This window comes from Pyxicephalus adspersus, chromosome 4 (assembly GCF_032062135.1).
Source record: "Pyxicephalus adspersus chromosome 4, UCB_Pads_2.0, whole genome shotgun sequence".
NCBI classification, from domain to species: domain Eukaryota; kingdom Metazoa; phylum Chordata; class Amphibia; order Anura; family Pyxicephalidae; genus Pyxicephalus; species Pyxicephalus adspersus.
Window position 1 is genome coordinate 151,896,507 of NC_092861.1, and position 21,225 is coordinate 151,917,731.

At 40.7% G+C, this 21,225-nt stretch overlaps 1 protein-coding gene across 1 annotated transcript in view; it reads left to right on the top strand.

Annotated features, from left to right (window-relative positions):
* KIF6 (kinesin family member 6) overlaps nt 1–21,225 on the top strand; it is a 127,731-nt gene that overhangs the window by 64,457 nt on the left and 42,049 nt on the right. Inside the window, exons 15-16 of the mRNA XM_072410311.1 lie at nt 11,891–11,993; nt 19,014–19,069. Of these exons, the coding sequence (XP_072266412.1) occupies nt 11,891–11,993; nt 19,014–19,069 (159 nt within the window). The remainder of the gene's footprint in view (nt 1–11,890; nt 11,994–19,013; nt 19,070–21,225) is intronic.

Consider the following 21,225-nt stretch of genomic DNA (forward strand, 5'->3'; position numbering starts at 1 on the left):
AAAATCTCCCAAGCATAATGTACAGTTGCCTGTTCCACGTTTCCTGCACCTCTAAATTATTATTCATTAAACTTTAAAGTGGGATTCTCTTCTTTTTAAAAAAAATAAGGTAGGTGCACATTCAGTGTTGGTGCAGTGTGAAACACTAGTACAAGTCGGTATCTTTATTTATTTTTTTAAAAAGTATTTCCATCTAACAATTTAATGAGAAGTAGCTCGCCCAGGAGCCGATGGGCCAAAATCTTGGGGATAATAGTATACCTTTAAGCATAAACTTTAATCATAACAGTGATGATGAGACAATTTCTTTTAATCAGGGTGTGTAAGAGCAGTGGTTGATAAATAACTGGACCGAAGGCTTGGTTCTGAAGTAGTATGCTATAGGGTTGCTTAGATCTCCTACCTACCTAGGACTGCAGAGATCTTACAGACTGGGTCCCTGAGTCTCTGAGAATGTTTCCGAGATTTGATCAAATTGGCCCTTTCAAGGATGAGGCAATATCCTCTACAGAAATTTCGGATGTCCCAAAGGTCCCTTGATTGACACCTCACCTTTCAGGCCTCTACTGTATCAAAATACACTGGAGCCTCGGCAGGCCTGCACTGATTTTGGCCAGCTCCGTTTTCCTACTCACTTTACTCTCCTCTTCCAAAATAAACAGGTGCAGAGGATTGTCTTGGACAAGCGCACACCATGACTTCACTGCTTGATGCTCTTCGAATCCCAATCCCATTGATGTTTTTAAATCACAGAAAGCTGCTTTCTTAGTCAATAAGGGTGATTCACAACACCAGCATCCAACTTCATACAAACGGCTGTCTCTTCCTAAAGCGCAGCTACGGTTTTGTGGCAGTGTCCCATGAGACACCTCTATGGAAACCGCTGTTTCTCATTCACAAAGCAGATGCTCTGCATGGCCGAACACTGCTGTAATGGGTTTTGTCATCCAAAAGAAACAAGTTCTTCATGGACATGGGAGAAGAAAGAGCAAAGCAGGTTCTGCTGGGACCACAGATGCACTGCACAGGCTGGAACTTATTAAACGTTCAGTTCAAACAACAGTAGAGCATTCAGTTTCTCGAATGAGGGGTTTACTCTTCTGTTGGTTATAACAGGAACCTTAGCTGGGTATATTGAATTTATGTAGAATATAGAGTGCTGTGCAAAAGTAAGAATTATTTTACAAATATAAATTCTTATTGTTTATTTTTATCAATTTACAAAATGCAAAGAGAGCTAATAAGAAAAATCTAAATCAAATGAATGCTTGCTGTGACCTCCCTTTGACTTAAAACCAAAATCAGTTCTTCTAGGTACAAGTCAGGGATTTTGTAGTATACTAGTTAGGTGTATGATTATCCAATTATACCTAACAGGTGCTGATGATCACAAAAACAGCCATGTGGGAGGCTTAAACTGGGTGAGGAACAACCAATCTCTGCTACCAAGGTGAGGTTGTGCAAGACAGTTTCATGTCACTGGTCATACACCATGGCATGACTGAGCACAGCAACAATACATAAGGTAGGTACTACATCATCAAGCTCTCTTCCAGGCAAAAATTTCAAAGCAGACCAGGATTTCAAGATGCTATTCAAGCTCTTTTAAAGAAGCATAAAGAAATGGGCATTGTTGAAGACTTAGTGGTCGGCCCAAGAAACTTAATGTGACAGATGAAAGACACATTATGCATACTTCCCTTCAAAATTAGAAATAGAGTATTCAGCTCAGGACAGGCAGAAACCTGAGTGAGCCAGGTACACCCATCCATTGTATGGAGAACTCTGGCCAAAGAAAGAATTCCAGGTTTGATGGATCACCCAGCTTCACTGATGAAAGTGTATCCTCTCCAGCCTTGGAGAGCTTTAATAAATCAGGGCCATAGAGAGAGATACTATCATTCTCTATATTGTAATCCTTTGCAGACTTTCTGCACACTATTCAGTAGTGTGCCCAGGAAATATAACAGACTAATCACCTTTATCAGACACCAGAATGTTACAATTCTGGTGTCGGATTAATAGGTGGAATCGGCAGGATGATTTTGCCATGGATACCCAGCAAGGTGATAGCTGCTATACTTTCATCTTGCCTATCTGATTCACACTTTTCCCCAAGTAATTATATCACACTCGGGATATTCACCAAATGATTTTGCATTCCAGCCCTGCTCTGTGATTGGCTGAACATCTGAAAATTCTTCTGCTAGTAAACACACAAATTATACAGCTCAACATTCCAGCGCTGCCTGCTCCACACCCTAAAAATACAGCATGAAATCTATAATTGGATGTTAAATGTAGTTTTGGGGGTTTTTTTTCTTTCTCTCCAAACTGAAAATAAAATGATGCAAAGCCAAGCATGCAGCTGCAAGCATTTGTTGTCTCTCCCTTTCAATCCCGTAATTGATTGAGCAGAAATGTTTAATTGGTAGTGATGCCAAGCTCTGGTCTCTAGATCCCCCTTGTCGTGACTCTTTAGTTTTTCCTTTCCATTCATTGGGTCCAATAATAGAACTTTTATAACTGTGGTGCTTTCTTAGAGAAGAGTAGTTAAAACAAGTACAAACCTGGAACTTGGGCTTTTCCCACAAACTCCATACTTTGTATACCTGTTTGTGCTTGTGAGTCTTTTTTTATAGTCTTGTTTATTATGGCTTCACTACATCCGTCAAATTATTTAATGCCGGCAGGCATTAAGGAATCGGGGGCCGCTATCCCGAAATTACCTGCCGAGTTTTTATCTATGTTCCTAAAATCCCCGTTACGATATGACAAAAGTGTAAGGGGGCTGGGGAGAACCCTGTACACCTATATATCTATAATGTTACCCAGACCCAATTTTTTTTTTCGGTGGCATTTACATTCTCTTTTCATATCAAGTATGATTCTTGTGGCAAGTAAAGCTCAAGACTGTCATGTGAGACTGAGCTCAAGTAAACCATATAAAATCCCATATAAATTCATAAAAAACCATATAAATTCTTAATGAAACCATTTCATTTTGGCACTGCCACTGTCAGATGATTTAAAAATTAAAATGGCCCTGTCACTAAAATCTCAAATGTTTTACCATGATATTGGTATTGTAAAAAATTTCTAAAACACTATCTTTAATTAAAATAATCTATGGTGACTCTGCCATGATGGTTCTTGTTCAGAAAGGGTGACAACTTCTTCCCAGTTGTGCTTTTTTTGTCACATGCTTACAAGCAACCACTGCAGCACATTGTCATGGTGGTGAAGCAAATGACTGAAAACAGGAAGTCACTAAAAACAGGACTGGATGAGATGAGTTATAAAAATGTTAAAGGGATGAAAAAAGGATGAAACCGTATTTTTATTGAAATACTTAAAGCAGAACTGAACTCTGTGATACTCACCCGTCCCAATTCTGTTGCAGGGTTCCATTATCTTCTTTCTTCTCTTCCTTCTTGCGATTTTCAGCCATCCTGATTGGCGGGATGATGCAGGTATGCAGGAGTGTTTCATTGACCGCTATAGTAGGGGAAGGTGGGATGTGCTAGCTTTTCTGAGAACCACAGCTCAGCGATTTTGTCCACTCCACAGAGCGATCAGGTGTGTAAGAATGCTTATTGCAGGAGGGACATCACCTGCTCTTTTCTCCAACAAAGCCCTCCATAATCTTTTAAAGTGGTATTTTATGTCCACTTTAAGGGTTACATAACTATAAAAGTGTGAAAACATTTGTTTTTGCTGGTTTGATTTTAAAAATCATTGTTGTAAGGGTGATATCTTAATTCTAGGTTCAATATCTTGTAAAGCACTCCAATCATTTCTCTTCTGCTGCCTCTATTTAAATATCACTACATTGGCTCCCATTCAACCTTAGAATCAAATTCAAGATCCTGTGCTTTGCCTTCAAATGCCTCCACAGCTTTTGTGCCTGCTACCTTTCTGCCCCAATAGAAAAATACCCCCCTAGCCGCTCTCTTTGTTCCTCCAATAACTTACTAAAGACTTCCTCACTCTTAGCTTCATCACACGCATGGCTCCAGGACTTTTCTAGAGCTGCCCCAATTCTCTGGAATGGTCTCCTCTATTCAGCTTCCTCCTACTTTTTGCTCATTTAAAAGAGCCCTCAAAACCCAACGCTTCAACCTCATCTACCTGTCTTCTGTCTCCTAAACCCTCACTACTTCCGACCATTCTATATCTCCCTCCTATTGTGTGATACTTCCCCCACCTCCTAGATTGTAAGCTCTTTGGGGCAGGGTCCTCTTCTCCCCCTGTGTCACTGTCTGTATCTGTCTGTTATTTGCAACTCTTTTTAATGTTCAGCACCGTGTATTATGTTGGTGCTATAAAAATACTGCTTACTTATAATCATACCATTAACCTGGAGCCAGCATTCATTTCATACTTTAGAAAAGGCCTGAACTCCTGCCCCATATACTTCCTATAATGTAAAGCCATGATCCATGACCTATGGCTTGATGACTTTGGTGGAAAGAAACTCCAGTGACCTAAACACAGCCCTTAGCTCAACCTATGGGATACATTGTAACACCCAATGCAAGCCAGACCCTCTCATCACCATCAGTACCTGGCCAAACAAATACTCTTTTAGCTGGCTGAATGCAATTCCCCCAGAGACGCACCCAAATGTAAATGTAAAGCCCTCCTAGAAGAATGGAGAATGTTATAGTCACAAAGGTGGACTAATTCTAAATTTATTACACATGATTTTGGATTGGTGTGTCTAACAAGCTCATAGATGTGTGGTGGTTGGGTGTCTACAAACCTATGGCCATATAGTAAGACAGCAGAGTTCCTGGCGAAGCTCAGAGAGTGCCATTTGTAAATGCTTGGAGAGCTTGGTCAATGAAAGTTTTACTTAAACTTTCACTTTTTTTAAACTTTTCTTTTTGCTATAAATTACCTTTGCAGCAGATTTGAGCAGTGAAGCTTGTAATAGGAGGACAGTAGCATTGGTACACTTTCTTTTTGTTCCACATTTCTTTCTCTTTCTCACTCTTTCCATAAAATTCCAAATGTCAGTTTACCTAAAATTAAAAAAAAAATAATGGAAAGGGCTAATTGTAAAGATGGAGCTGGTGGGATTTTGGCAGACTAGTTTAATGTAAACTTTCTGGGCCTGTTTTATTGGACCTCTCTAAGGCTGGAGAGGATACACTTTCATCAGTGAAGCTGAATGATCCAGCAAACCAGAAATTGATTTCTTCAAAGTCATTTACTATTTGTTAGGAAAAGTTTTGAATCCTGGACTTGATCCATTCCAGGTTTGCTAGATCACCCAGCTTCACTAATGATGTATCTTCTCCAGCCTTGGAGAGTTTAAATACTTGATGGGGGTTCTTTTTATAAATAAAATGCATTGGCTCATTCATAGATTGCTTTACTGTTGATTTTTTGCAGTCTTCATTCCTGTATTGTATAATGGTGACCATTAGACCAACGAATGTGAAAACAATCGGGCACTTACAAACGAAGAGGGAACATTACGGATTTTGAGTGAAGTAAATTATATTTTATGTAATCCTTTTCCTGGCCAGAGCTTTTCCCTCGCTGAGCCCACGCCTTATTGTGGGTTATGGCTTGACCATTCGGGCTGCCATCTGTGCCAGGAGCCCAGCAGCAAAGCCACAGTGTGAGGGCGTAAAGTAACACTTCTCCAGAAGTCAGGCACTGCCATGTGCTGATCAGCGAGGTTTTCCTGGCTGGGATCACGTTTAACATGCAAACGGTGATCCCGGGCAGCACACCCTGAAGTCTATTCATGTGTCCTCTAGCATCAGAAAGGAAATATGACCTCACCCCCATACACATATACACATTCAGGCTAATATCATACAAACATGGAAATGTATGCATTTAAGAAACTTGTACTGATGACTTCATCAACGTATTTGGCAGCAGCATTAGTTTATATGCCAACATTTTCCAGGTCAGCCATTGATGCCCACCACAGGGCCTGACTGTTACTTGAGATCTGTGTCTCTTTTCTTTGTGTGTTTTATGGCAGAACCAAGCCAGCTTCGTTTTGATGGAAAGCTGAGTACAAGTAAACCATGTAATCATTTTGTGCATATTTTTTTATTACCAAAAAAAACAGGTAAAGCATAACTCCAACAACTCTACACTGATTTTATAAAATAAATTGGCAAGCCATTTTAATAATAAAGAATGCAGTTCATGGTGCAAAACTTTCCTTATCTCCCACACTGTTAACTGCAGAAGCACTTTCCTGTCGGTAGTCCGTGATCTGAGCTATGGACATTGACATTCAGCTCATTTATTGTGAATCGAGGCTGTCATGAACCTTGTTCACAGTACAGTGATGGAAAGAGTTATGGATAGAAAACAGAGAAACCTCTCTTTGTATAACGGTTCTGGATATTTTCTTGTTCCAAATCTAAATTGGGGACGTCCAGCCAACAGCCTGCGGGCCTTTTTTCTAGGCAAGGCAGCTATTTTCATGCATTTTGCAACATCAAACTGTCAAACATGCACCTCGGTTCTGTGGATTGGGACAGCAAAGATTCCCTTCTTCTCTGCCTCTTCTGAAGTGGTTGATGACGATCAGTGCTGCTGTCTGCATCATTGCTTTATGTAAAGTGATAAGAGTGCTGTGGTGATGCTCAGTTAGGTCCCCTGAACTCACAGGGCCCAATTTATCAAAGCTCTCCAAGACTGGAGAAGAGAGTCTGGCATGGAAGAACCTGAGAGAATCAGCAAACCTGGCAGGGGTTTCTGGCTGTTGGCAAACATTTTTAATTCTGAACCAGATCCATTCAAGGTTTGCTCAATCACCCAGCTTCTCCTATCAAAGTCTATCTTCTCCTGTCTTAGGAAGCTTTAATAAATCAGGCCCTCCTTATTTTGATTTTTTAACCATCTGCTGGCTATAATAAATGATTGCTGGGGACAGCTCAGGATGAAAAGTGAGCTTTGCAGCACGAGCTAGGACAGCCAAAAAAAAGCCCGGACCCTGATTTCTAAAAATTATTTTTTTTTTGATGAACACATATGTATATAAAGCTTGTTATTTGACTGAAATCCTTTAAATTCAAGGAATATTGCATGCTATTCTTGCTCCCTGTAATATAGCTAATACGTGGATGTGGTTGTCACGTAGCCAGTCACAAGCACACTCTGGTTTACTGTCCAGTGCCAAGCAAGTTTTCTGCATGCTGCATTGATCTGTATTTGGCATAAGACGGCTCCTGTGTGTGCCTTTAAGCATCATCGGAGTGCCACGTGACCGCTTGAGTGTCCATCTGAGAGCAGACGAGGCAATGCGGTCTGTGATGTACATCCTGTTTGTGTGGAGATGCTGCATACACTATGTGTGATCTCTGGCACCGCAAGGCGTTTCTCCCTCTCTATTTACATAGGTGTGGTGACTGGGCTGGGCGCGTCTGGTAAACGCTTTTGTGGGTTTGACTTGTTTCCATTCCTTGCAGGCTTTGCCAGTCCTGCCATGCTGCAGCCAGTCTCTGCGTGTCTCCATGTAACCAGTTATTATAGCTTTGTTCACTTTCTCCAATCCGACTCGGCTATGGAAATACTGGAATAAATCTTGAAGACTGATGGAACTGTACAAGAAACATGCAACTTTTATGTCTTTAGCAGAGTTTTTACTATTAAAAATGCAATTTTTAGACTCCGCTCCGTGTGATGGGGCAGAAAGTCACTTAGTTGATGTCACAGAGAAATGATGGGTGTTACCAGTGTCTTAATGATCCCAAGCATTCCAAGAAGGGGGCATGGTGGTGGCACTGTCTTGGTTGCTGTATGAGCTCTAGGGATATCCAATAAAGAAAACATCGTTGTTGACAATTGCAGGCTCTGACCGGTGTTGTCCCCATTCTTATACTGCCTAATCACAGAGTATGGGCATGATTTTGGACATCTTTTGGCACTGCATAGTTAGCTGTTTGTCAAAGCTGGTCTGTTAGAAGAATGATTTCACTACAAAATCTCACTCACTCCGGCTGAACATAGACATAGAGCAGAATTTTTATAACTTTGCAGCCAAGTCACTGCTGCTTTTGCGTTTCTACATGCCAGCTCCTGCAGACTGTCTAACACATCCTAGGGATGACCTTTCCTGTTTATTTTACATGAGAGCTGTGTTAAGGGTCCCAGAAGGTAACTGATTAAAATAGATAATCCTCATGGGAATCCTCACTGTAGTAAACTCCTTATTCTGGTGCCACCATCCTATCAGCACAGCCCACCCTGCACATGTGCCGAACAGAAGCAATCAGTAACCGTAGGACTGGCGATTTCCACTTTCCACAAAATTTAAAGCTATTACTTTACCTATTGTAATTTGGCTTTGCCATTAGAAAGGTTGTTATCACAGCCAGGCCCACTTTTGCCCATCAAAGTTTTGGAATATAATTGGGATAAACAATAGTGGAATCTAGTGATACAGAAGAGTTTTCTACATATTCTCTCTACGCTGAATGCATCAATGAGACTTCAAGTACACAAGAGCTGCAGGATCTGTTTGACCTTGGTTCAAATAGTTTTAACATTTCTATAAAAGTCTATAAAATGCGAAACCTCTTGAAACTGATCAATTGTCAGAATGAGATCAACTGTAGGTAAGGAAATGTCTCAAACTGATGTCAAGCTGATGGCACCGACACAAGCTGACGACTGTTAAGTTGTCAGCGGAACAGAAGGGGAAACCTTCCATGGTGACACCTGTTCTGGTGACGTTTGTCTAAGAGGGACATTTGAGTTGAAAGTATCACTGATCACATCCCAAGCAATATACATTGCAAGTCTATCATACATTTTTAATGAAGGTCTGTAGCTGCATCAAACTGTATATATTGATAAAATCCTTACTTGGTGGTTAATGGCTGGGTCTTTCCTCAATCAGAGAGAATGACAGACCAAAGGCAAGCAGTTCCTTCCGGTTTTTTTTAGAAAGCCATGCTGCTAAGGCAGGGGTCAGCAACCTTTACTATCAAAAGAGCTATTTTGCCTCCTCTTCCACTAAAGAAAAATAGTCTGGAGCCGCAAAACATAACACAGTTTATAAACTTTTAAAAGTTTTAATATTTTTTTAATTTTACCTGTTAGAACAAGTGTGCATGTGTAGGCCTACTTTGAAATAAATTAAACACTGAACTATGCCCCTAGAAGCCTCCAGCTTCTAACGTAACAGGGTAGATTTTTTTGATGGGCAGAGTTATTTATGTTCTGATGATGCCTTAGCGATGAAATTTTAAGGGGTGTTAGCCACAGGTGTCCCTCATTTGCAGCTTTAATTTTGTTCATCTGTACCCCCCAATCTTGAGTAATTGGGGTTCAGGTGCTAGAAGCCTCCAGAAATGTGTAACAGGGTAGATTATTTTGATGGGCAGAGTTCTTTATTTTCTGACGATGCCTTAGCGATTCAATTGTAGGTGGTGTTAGCCATAAGTGTCCCCCACTTGCACCTCTATTTTGGTCACCTGTACCGCCTCCCCCCCGTTCCAGAGAAATTGGGGTTCAAATGCTAGAAGCTTCCAGCAATGTGTAACGGTAGATTTTTTTGATAGGCGGAGTTTTTATGAATTTTTAGGAGGTGTTAGCCACAGGTGTCCCGTACTTGCACCTCAAATTTTTTTCGCCTGTACCCCCCTTTCCAGATAAATTGGGGTTTAGGTGCTAGAAGCCTCCAACAATGTGTAACGGGGTAGGGGTTTTTTGATGGGTGGAGTTTTTAGGAGGTGTTAGCCACAGGTGTCCCCCACTTGCACCTCTAATTTTGTTCACCTGTACCCCCTTCCTGTTCCAGAGAAATTGGGGTTCAGGTGCCTCCAGCAATGTGTAACGGTAGATTTTTTTGATGGGCAGAGTTCTTTATGTTCTGATGATAGCCTAACAATTAAATTTTAGGGGGTGTTAGTCACAGGTGTCCCCCACTTGCACCTACATTTTTGGTTTTGTACAACTCCCCATTCCAGAGGAATTGGGGTTCAAAGGAGGGGGATGTCATTGTACACACCCATTTGTACACGCCCCGTGGTAGATTTATTTCACTGGTAGATTTTTTTCATTAGAACACCGGATAGGGAATCCCCCTCCTCCGCAGTGTCTTGGGAGGAAGGGGATCCCCCATCAGAGATCTCCCCGCGGCAGCCGAAGGGAGCCACAACAAGGAGGCTGAAGAGCCGCAGGTTGCAGACCCCTGTGCTAAGGGAATCTTTAATAGAAGAGTCCTAGCAGTCTTTTGTCCTCCTGCCCGCACTATCAATCGTCACTCTATTGAAGATCCACAGGTCTGCAGATCCATCCTTCCACCTACCCACCCAATACACAACCTTCCCACTCCTCTTCTGCTGCCTCTCTTAATAGTTCTCTTCATTGGCTTCCATTTAACCTTAGAATCAAATTCATGCTCCTGTGCTTTGCCTTCAAATCTCTCCACAGCTCTTGTCCCACTTACCTTTCTGACCTAATAGAAAAATACTACCCTAGCTGCTCTCTTTGCTCCGCCAATGACCTACTAATGACTTCCTCACTCATAACCTCGTCACATGCATGGCTCCAAGACTTTTCTAGGGCTGCCCCGACTCTCTGGAACTATCTTCCATTTCTTTAATACTCTTTCTACTCATTAAAAATGCCATAAATCCCAACACTTCAACCTCGTCTTCTTCTGTCTTTTAAAACCCTCACTACTCACCCACCATTCCATATCCCCCTCCTTTTGTGTGCTACTTCCCCAGCCTCTTAGATTGTAAGCTCTTCAGGCAGGGTCTTCTTCTCCTGTGTCACTGTCTGTATCTGTCTGTCAATTGCAACCCCTATTTAATGTACAGCACTGCGTAAAATGTTGGTGCTATATAAATACTGTTTATAATTAATAACAATAATAATAATATTAATACAGGTCCTGCAGACTATTTCATATCTAACAAACTTTTGAATGTGTTGGATGCCAGAACCCTCATGAATTCTCTGGACAACCTCTACATCACTATCGTCGAGGGTTGTGTGGTGAGTGCATTAATATGCAAACATGGGTATTAAAAAATATTCATCTTCCATTAAACAACAAAAAAAAAAATACACAAATCTTTGAACAGTCCAACTTTTTGACCACCATCACCCTAATAACAGGCCAATGAGTAAAGATTTGTCAGATGAGGCCAAGCACTTACCCGTTCAACTTTATGACCACCAACTCGTATGTAGCTAGAGGTCAATATTGGAAGGTGGATAAGATATGGGCCAAACTCCAGGACCTTCTGCAATCCTCGTCCAACACATGGTTGCTTTGTCTGCCTAAATGCATGAAAGGAGATTGGCCCATGCCTGGTAAAAAAAACTCCTTTTTTAAGTTGATTTACTTTATCTCCAACTGTCTCCTCCTCATCAGGACATCAGCAATGACCTAAATATGCCTGATTCAGCTAGCTGTAACAGCTCAATTCTTTCCCCGCCATTCGCTCTTCATACTGGTGGCACAGACTGTGGTTCTTATCTCTTGGCAGTGCAGTAAAGTTATCAACACTCCTGCAAGATAAAAATGTACTTTATTGAGCTACTGGTAAAAGCAAACAGAGGAACAGCTGCTCTGCTGTTTACTTTTACCAGTAGCTCAATAAAATACGATTTTTTTTGCAGGAGTGCGATCACTTTAATGCTCAAATTCATACAAATCAGTTAAACTATTGGGCTTTGTCTCCAGCTTGCTTTGTTTACTGCTGCAGGCCCAGAACGTTATTTGTCTGGAAAACAATTCATTCAGTAACAATAAGCAGACACAAACACTTTTTCAGACTGCTGTCTTGTAATATTTAGTCCTCCAAAATCCCCTCAGTTTATGTATTCTATGTATTAAATGTACAGTGTATACCCTGTGCAAAGTAACATCTGGCTGTGTCTGTGTCCGCAGGGGAGAAAATGTCTCTGGGCCGCCAAGAAGCCTTCGAAATCTTCAAGCGTGATTATCCTGACAGAGTCGGAATCGAAGACAACAAAGCTCTTCTGAAGCAAAGGTAAAATCTTCATACAGCAGGAGTTATATTTTAATATAATTAGGAACCTCTACTAAACAGTCAAAATTAATCTTACTGCAGAAAGTTCAGGTGGCCTTGGATTGGTTGTTGTGGCTTCTGTCACAAAGCACTTTAGAGTATATGTTGGCTGGTGCTTTATAATTGGCATGGACTGTGTGTGTATCTGATATCTACTTGCAGGTTTAAAAAAAAAAATGTAACCTTAGCATAATACCATCTAAATAGCAATTAATAGGGATTTGTTTGTGCAATTTAAAATCTACTCAAGTAGAAAAAAATTTTGTGCTGCACTTAATTCTCACAACTCTCATAGTGTCTTCTTTCTACACTAAACATTCTAAAGCTACGTACACACTTCCAATTATTATCGTTGGAAAACGAACGACGAACGATCCTGCACGATATGTACGAACGATCGTATAGCACCGATCCTGCACATAGCGATAACGACACGATCGTTCGTAGATATTGTACACATAATAGATACGATCGTTTGAGCGATAGAGGAACTATGTGCACGACAGGAAAGTGAACAAACGTTTGTTCATTACGCATGCTCAGATCATGGACGATCAACAAACGACCGTACACACGAACGATGTTCAACGATCGTCGTCCAATCCGATCCGCCGGTCCGGTCGTTCGTTTCCAACGACTTTCCTCGTTCGTCGGCGTCGTTGGTTACTTTTTTACGAACGATTTTTTGCCCAATCGATCGTTCGTCGTTCGTTTTGAACGATAAAAATTGGAAGTGTGTACGCACCTTTAGTCTTTGTTACCCTCCCATAGTATCCTACAATCTCCTCCTGTACCTGATACTGCAAATCTCATGGTCTTTAACCCCCAACACCTAACAGCCAGTTTGGATAACACCACCCCAACAAATTCCATATACCGTATTTTTCGCTGTATAAGACGCTCCGGAATATAAGACGCACCCAATTTTAAAGGAGGAAAATCTAGAAAAAAAGATTCTGAAAGATTATTCCCCTTCTGATCACTCATGTGCCATTCATACCGGTATTCCCCTTCTGATCACTCATGTGCCATTCAAATTCCCTTTCTGATCACTTTGTACCTTTCAAATTCCCTTTCTGATCAATCTGTCATTCAAATTCCCCTTCTGATCACTCTGTGCTTTTTTTCTATTGTACGGCAGTTAGGACAGGGAACAGCAGGTGGCGCTGTGCCGGCTTCTTTCGCTTTGCTTTACAGACAGGAGAAAACACGATGCTGGCAGAGGAGAGAAGAGAGACATGCTGCAGCCAGAGACACACGCAGGATCCGGGTATCGGGTGAGTATAATATTTTAATTATTTTTTTTAACACATTTGTCGTATAGGACGCACTAACTTTTCCCCCCCAGTTTTGGGGAAGAAAAAGTGCGTCTTATATGGCAAAAAATACGGTAACTTCCTGGTGTGCCTAATACCCCCATCTCTTATGGCCACCATACCAAACCTATATCCCAGCTCCAAAATGTGACCCCTTAGTTTATCATTTGTAATATGGATGGGGATTAGCCCTTGAGCACCAGAGAGGTTTGTAACATCACAAGTCTCTTTATTGTAATCCCATAGCAAAATAGATTTCTTCAGCATACATCAAATCAAATGGAAAAGGCAGCTTACATCAGTTTAACCAGGTGAGTGCAGAGTCCCCTGAATTCCCTTCTGAAATACAGTCCTTAGTGAGGAATCCACAGTCCATAAATCAAATCTGTATCTACAGCTTTTCAAATTTTGTTTCCACACAGGTTTGTTTGCAGCCAACCTGATGCAATTCCTCGCACCTCTGATAACCTACTTGTGCTTCTTATAGCAGACCCTCAGTCTGCTATAGCCCAAACCTAGGGGTGTACCCAGGATGGAATGGGAAGGCTCACCCAGTACCTTCCTTCCCATTCCAGAGTCTAGGACCCTGAGATAAACTAACAATGGCAACCCTTTGCAGAGTTGCTCTTACTGTTCTTGGACTCCATCCCTTCAGTCCTGTACACTTTGTCATCCCACAGTTTTGCCACTGTGAGGCCAGAGAGATGCCTTTGTTGCTCCCTCAGTAGTCATTGAGGCTTAGCAGTGTTCTGGTCATCAGTGACCACGTTATTTGAAATTCCTCACCCAGCCTAATGTGAACTTGGCGGATCGCTGAGACCACAGGATGTTGTGTTCATACATTTTGACGGGACATTAAAGGGAAGGTTGGGGGTCTGCACTGCCAGCTCATAGAAGCTGCACTGTAGGAATGCTTAGTCACGACTCATTTCCCTAAATGAGAGCATAAAGGAGGTCCATTCTGCTCCACAGGAGGCGGCCATGATGTGATGGTATGACCTGACAACTTCTGACTCACACTTCACCTGGGATAAAACTAGCTTTGTGGTCTTTTTTTAGGATTTTAACACTGTTTACCCAGATAATTGGCTAGGAGTCATAAATACATATTGAAGAATGAAGAATAATGAAGAAAACATGTTTACTGAAGCAGCCAAAGGAATTTTAAAAAACACAGAAAAAGAAACGTACACATAGATGTTCCTGTCTGTCCACCATGTTTGTGGGTTTCCACCGCAGATGTATGGGTTCATTGTTAATATGCAAGTTGCAATCAGTTACTTTTTTTTAAACTTATCCTAAAAGTAAATGTAAACCCAACATAATGACATTTAGTTAACCACAATCAAAGAAAAATATACATTTTTGCATCCAAAAAAATGTCTATTTAACATATGCATAGCAAGGCTGAGAAGTACAAACTCTTCCCCATGTCTGTCGCCTTTTTCAAAAATCAATCAATATAACAAAATCTAAGGACAGACAGAGAAATACGCTCATCCTGACAAGGGAAGAGCACTGAATGAAGAACCATTCACCACCTCTACAGAAAGGTTTTTTTTTTTTTCTCTGCATGCATACCCGACACTGTGCATTCCAAGTGTAATATCTGACCACCAACCTAACTATAAATGATCAAAATCTCTGTGATTCTGGAATGCTCCATATCCCCCCTTCACATAACTCAAGTGACTGAGACAAGGAAAACCTGAAGCCCTCCCCACCCTTTTCCTTCTACAATGATGGGGCATTGGAGCAGAAAGTACAAAATAGTGTCTTCTGATTCTCTAGAGCGCATTCTCCGCACACACAGAGTTTCTTATGGGTCGGTGCTGATAAGTCCTAAAGTTTACCATGAAAGGCAAGCCAAGTACAGTCCCCAAAATTCATGGGAATCCTTTTATTATTACACAATATTTAAATAGTGCCATCATTTTACACAGCGCTATACAAAACATGTAAATGCTTACATAAGATTTTAGTGATTAGACTCACATATTTTTTTAGGTAAATTTGTCAGTGTAAAATGTTCCTGGAAATTAAACCGTGGGACCCCATTCGCTGCTGGATTATTCATTCATTTTAAAAATGGTTGAGGCACCCTAAAGTGAGCAGGATATATTCATCTCTATTGTATTAGGAAGAACTAAATGAAACTTTAGCAGGGTTATATCACCACTGGAGTCCTAAAGAAATCTAAGTTATCAGTAGGTTTTTTAGCACACCAGACGCCATGTAGAACTAAAATATCAATTCTGAGAGGACTGACCCTTTAAACTGATGAGCTCAGCATTACAACAGATTTTATATAACATTTTTGTGAATGTTTAATAAATTATTGTTTATTAACTTAGCAGATGTCAGAAGGCTACAAACCACCGTGATGTAACCCCATAAAAATAAGCGGTGCTTTCCTGCAGGGTAATTATGGGATCACATCTAATACAATACATTTCATGTTGATGAGGAATGTGGCAAGGAATGACCCCGGATTGCTGGAAAGAGGAAGGCCAATTAGTGTTACTCATCCTTTGCTTTCAACACAGAAGCTTCTCATTGTTCTGCAGTTCCCATTCTATATGTTATAGGGGCTTGAGTATAGCCGAAGCCGACTACACATAGGCTGATATAGGATGTGTCTTAGCACCCAGAGAATTTGTATTTATGTCCTGTGATTCACACACTCCTCACAAGAAAGCCAATTAGTGACCTGACTTATTTGTACTTTTCATAACCGTATGACCTTTACTACACCACAGCACCTTGTTATTGGACAGTGAAGCAGACTAGTCCTATATATTGTGAGGGATTAGCACCAAACAGGCTTGCTGCAAAGGAGATTTCAGGCTCCAGTTTAATTTCAGGGCACTCTGCCCACTTTTATTCACAAAAACTCCACTACAAAGCAATCTTCTCTTGCACCGGTTGGTATCCGCAACAGCAAATTTGTCCATAAACACAAAATTTTGCCTTCTGTCACTTAAGAGCTGCTGGTCCTGCAGACCTAACTTTGAGGGACTTCCTGAGGTCTCCCAGCATGGAAGCTACACCCAGCCTGTCCACCTGAGCCATCTGGCCTCCAACACCACCTTGTCTCAACGACAAATGGCCATTTATCAGCCAGGTGCTTCCTAGCTATCTCTGTATTTCAGACTTGGAAGCATGGAGTGGATGGAGTGCCTGACCCACCATTTCTTTCCAGGACACTCCGAGCCTAGATCCCTAGTAAAGAGCCGCAAATATGCAGCCATACAGTTTCACATGGCTGTTTCCAGGCCCTGTGTTCCCTTTTCCAAATGAAGCCAAAGTACCCTCCGAATTTGGCATCACTTATTTCCTTTTCTACAATATCTATTTATTATAGCCCTAATCAGTAGCTTTTAAGAAGCTTCAGACCCTATTTCAGAGAAGATATATAGAAGACATAATAATAGATTGTAGTGTACATCAATCTGTATCCAAAAAGTACAATGTATGACCTGTCACAGATAATCTACAATTTATTACTGGAATGTTTAAAAGCAAAAGAGGGTCTGTAAATAGGTCCATGCACAAGATTCAGTGCTTTGTGGTAATCATGGCAGTAGCAGGAATACTGAAAGCAGACTGGATCCCCTGTTTTTCTGTGAAGACACTACTTAAGATTTGCCTCAGTAGGCACCCTATTACCCGAGACTACTTTGGTCTTGCATGCCCTGTAGGCCTACTCTAAAAGGCTTCCTGTACCAGACATAAGTGATGGAGAAACCACAAATGGTGCTGTTGAAGTTTGTAAAGAACATGCCACCCTCCTGTACTGTCTCTGGTTTCTGCCTCTTAGGAGACTCACTAGGTGGTTTGACTAATTACAGTGAGTGGTTATACAGAGAGCCCGCAGTGTTTATTCTGATGTGTTACTTTGAAAACTGGGGATGATTCATGTGTCCGCTATTCCCAGACACTTCGATTCTTTCTACCTTGCAATTTTACGTTACCTCATTTTTACTAGGGTACAGTTTGGAAGTGGTTTGGGGTCAATATTATTTTAGTTTTCCTTCATGTTTAAAATATAAAGTGGATTTGAGTGTATATATATATATATATATATATATATATATATATAGGGCATGCAAGACCAAATGGCTAAAGACTGAAAGATGCATGAACGAGTGCTGTACATACAGCGCCATTCCGCTCTATGCAGGGGTGGGAACGAGTGACCGGCACCTCGCTGTGCTCTCTCCCCTTTACTTGTATTACAATCATTTGTGGATCCGCCAAGACGGATCCATGAAGGACGTTGGACGAGCATATACAGTGTCTCGCTCCAGCATAAAACAAGACATGAATTTTCTTTTTGAATGATAAGTCATATGTAAAAAGTATAACCACTTTCAATTCTAAGGCTTTGCATATCAGCAAAAAAAAAAAATCATCTGGTTCCTACTAGGTCTTAAAAAGATAGTAAATACAATTTCAAATGAACAAAAAATACATGAGATATTACACCCTATGTCTTGAGTTAAGCAGCGTGTGAAAAATGAGGTACAGCTATACCACATCCATAGGGATTAGCAGGTAAAGTAGCAGCCAGGTCCTGCTTGCCAAATGCATTGATTAATTGATCTTCAGTAATGGTGACCCCCCTCCATAAAGCGGAAGTTTGCTGGTCTGTAGCATTCAGGTGTGTGGTAACACAATGCCAAGGAGAAAAAACATCAGTAATGATCTTATAGAAGCAATTGTTGACATCCATCAATCTGCGAAGAATTTGAAGTCCATCATTTTACAAAGGGAAAGAATCTTCACACGTGGAAAACATTCAAGGCTCTTGCCAAACTTCCCAGGAGTGCATCTTCCAGCAAATCCACCAAAAGGACAGATCGTGCAATGCTCAGAGAAATTGAAATGTCAGAATGGCCAAGGTTTGCAAAGTTAAATGTGAACAAATCATAAGACTTTTGGTACAATGTACTTCGGACAGAGGAGACCAAAGTGGAGACGTTTGGGTATAAAGTTTGAAGAAATCCAAACACAGAATATCGACACACACCAGATACGGACTAGCAAGCAGGGTGGTTGAGGGGTGATTATTTGGGCTAGTTTTGCAGCCACATTACTGAGCACCTTGCAGTCATTGAGCATAAACTCTTCTACCAAAGTATTCGACAGACAAATAGGATGCCGTCTGTGCAGCAAATGGACTCTATTGGTCTATAATTTTCTATATTAAGGAAGAAATTTAGAAACATTACCATTCCTTGAAAATGTATATTGAAACCATCCTTTTCCAAGCACAAGAGTTTTTTCTGCCACAATCTCGCCCCCCTATGTAACCCTAGACTATGATCAGCTCAGCTTCTTCTGCAGGAAAGCAGGTTCCTTTATGCTTGTAGAATGGGATAGGATTAGGGGATTTCCAGTGTTTCTTGTTTTGGAGAAATAATTTAGGATAATTAAAAAACATGCTACAAATTAAGTCCATGCTAAAAAGAAAGATTCAAAAAAAAAATTCCACAATTCACTTTCATTTCACAAAGAGTCTGAAATGTTAACATGGCTCTGAATATATTTAAAGTCCATACCATATCTGGGCCTTCATAGACCTGTGCTGTATCTTTATTTATTGTTTACATATTATACGGACATAATATTTATATGCAAATGTGTTTTTTGTTTTTATTAGATTTGCTGAAGCCAAATCATTGGGAGAAGAAGTGAATAATGTGAGGAACAGAATCAGTGAGTAACCTGTCTCCCCAGTGGCGATTTGTTTTTTGTTTTTTTTGTTTTTTTTTTATAATTGCACCTTATATTGCACCGCTTTAAACAGGGTTAGAAGGATGTTTGTGTAAACCATTGTACTTTTATAATGTTAGAACCTAAAGCAGGCATATCACCAAATTTTTTACTTTATATAAAAGGGTAAATACCAATTTTATATAAATTAAAAATTAACTTCTTTTTTTTCTCTTACAAAAAAGTTGGAAGCCCCTCCCCTTTGTAATTACCTGCACAGCGGTAAAGACTGAATGGGTGTGCAGAGCCTCCTGGGATTTGTGAAGTAGGTATCCCATGAGGCTTTGGGCTTCTCTTTCTTTGGGTAGGGGCTTTTTCCTGCAATCAGAAAAAAGTGCTGAACTTACACATGCACAGTGAGGACGGCACTTTTTTTTTCCATTTTCAGCAGGCTATGTAACCTCATCTCTCACGTATCCAGTGTGAGATCAGGTGATGTAACCAGAAGAAGATAGTGGCGCCCGGCGCCTCCTCCACGCTAGGATGCAGGAGGATTCCAAAAGTTGCGGGACCAAATCAAGGATGGTTCTGGAGGGATTGAGTGTTTTGCGGGAGTAAAAGTTAATGGGGTTTTTTTCATTTATGTTTAGTTCCGCTTTAATATTGACACAACCTACAGTATTGGTCCGTGTTTGGTTGACTAATTTTATGTTTCTTTCATATTACTAAACTTGCTTAGATGTGGTAGGTGATGCTCAGTATCCCATGTACATTAAACATGGCCATTATTAGTTGAATCTGGGAGTTCTCATCTTTTCTTAGGATAAAAGGAAGGATACTCTGTTGTGCAGCCAGCTGGCCTGAAATACAATTACTCTTCAAATGTTAATGCCAGGACCAGTTCTGTGACATTTCTTTGTTTAATTAGATCTCAATAAATTAAACGTTCTTTTCTATAAACAGACAAAGATGTGACATTGCTAAGCTGGTCCCTTTGGTTTTTTGGATCCTCATTTGTAAATCTTATCTGTAAACTGTAATATTCTAGAATCTTGAAATTTTGTGTCCAACCTTACATCAGATCTTGCTCCAAAGTATGTCCGCTTTCCACCAGCCCTCTACGATACTATGATGTGGTGGCTGAACCCTCTGCTAAATCTTGGAATTACAATAAGAATTATGAGCCATGTGTCTGCAGTCTAGCTTGAGTTATTGGGGGTGTAGAACATATAGAAAATTGTATTTCTGTAACTGTTGCAATGCTGATTTTTCAGCCTGTCGTGCGCAGCCTTTGAATTGCAAGTAAATCTTTTTTCTTCCCCACTAAAGCCAATCTGAATGCACCAGCAGCTCAAAGTACTTTAATGCAGCTCAGATGCAGCTAATTGCTTCATCTTCAGCAACTGGATGGCAAAACGAATGAAAAATAGATGTTCTGTTTAAGGCTTAGGTTAGCCAGGTCTCCCTTCACCTTCTAAAATCACCAACCAAAGTTGTGGTAGGGTTTATCGACCTTTTTTACATGGAGGAACCCTTGGAGTCCTCGGGTCTTCAGGGAACCCCTTCTACAATTTTTATATCCACAGCTCACAGTATATTAGTGTGGTGGTCAGTGAGAAAAAGACCTCATACATTGCTGGCCATTGGGAACAATGTCACCCTTACAGATAGCCAAAAAGGTCATTGGTGGCACTCAAACTGACCTTAGAGGCGCAAACATTGCTCAAGGAAGCCCTAGAAATCTCTGGAGGAGCCCTATTTGAGTGCATATGTATTCATTCCTTTTCCAATAATTCCCTCAAATAGGATAAGTCAAACCAACTATCTTCAGAAGTCACACAGTTAGTTGATTAGAGTCTACCTATGTGAAATGTCACATGTTCTGGCACATGATATTTGTGTACACCAGGGGTGTCAAACTCAAATCACATAAGGGACCGAAATCTAAACACAGGTTAGGTCGCAGGCTGAATTTTTTTATTCAGATACATAGATCCTTCCTCACCCTGAGACACCATATCACACACTAACCTCGTGCATTAATCATGATCTGAAAATAAGAACACGCTTGTCTTTGTGAAGCATGAACATATATTCCCTTTTCCATCCTTCATTAAATTGTCTCCCTTCTGCATCAACTTATCTCTTGTTGGACATTT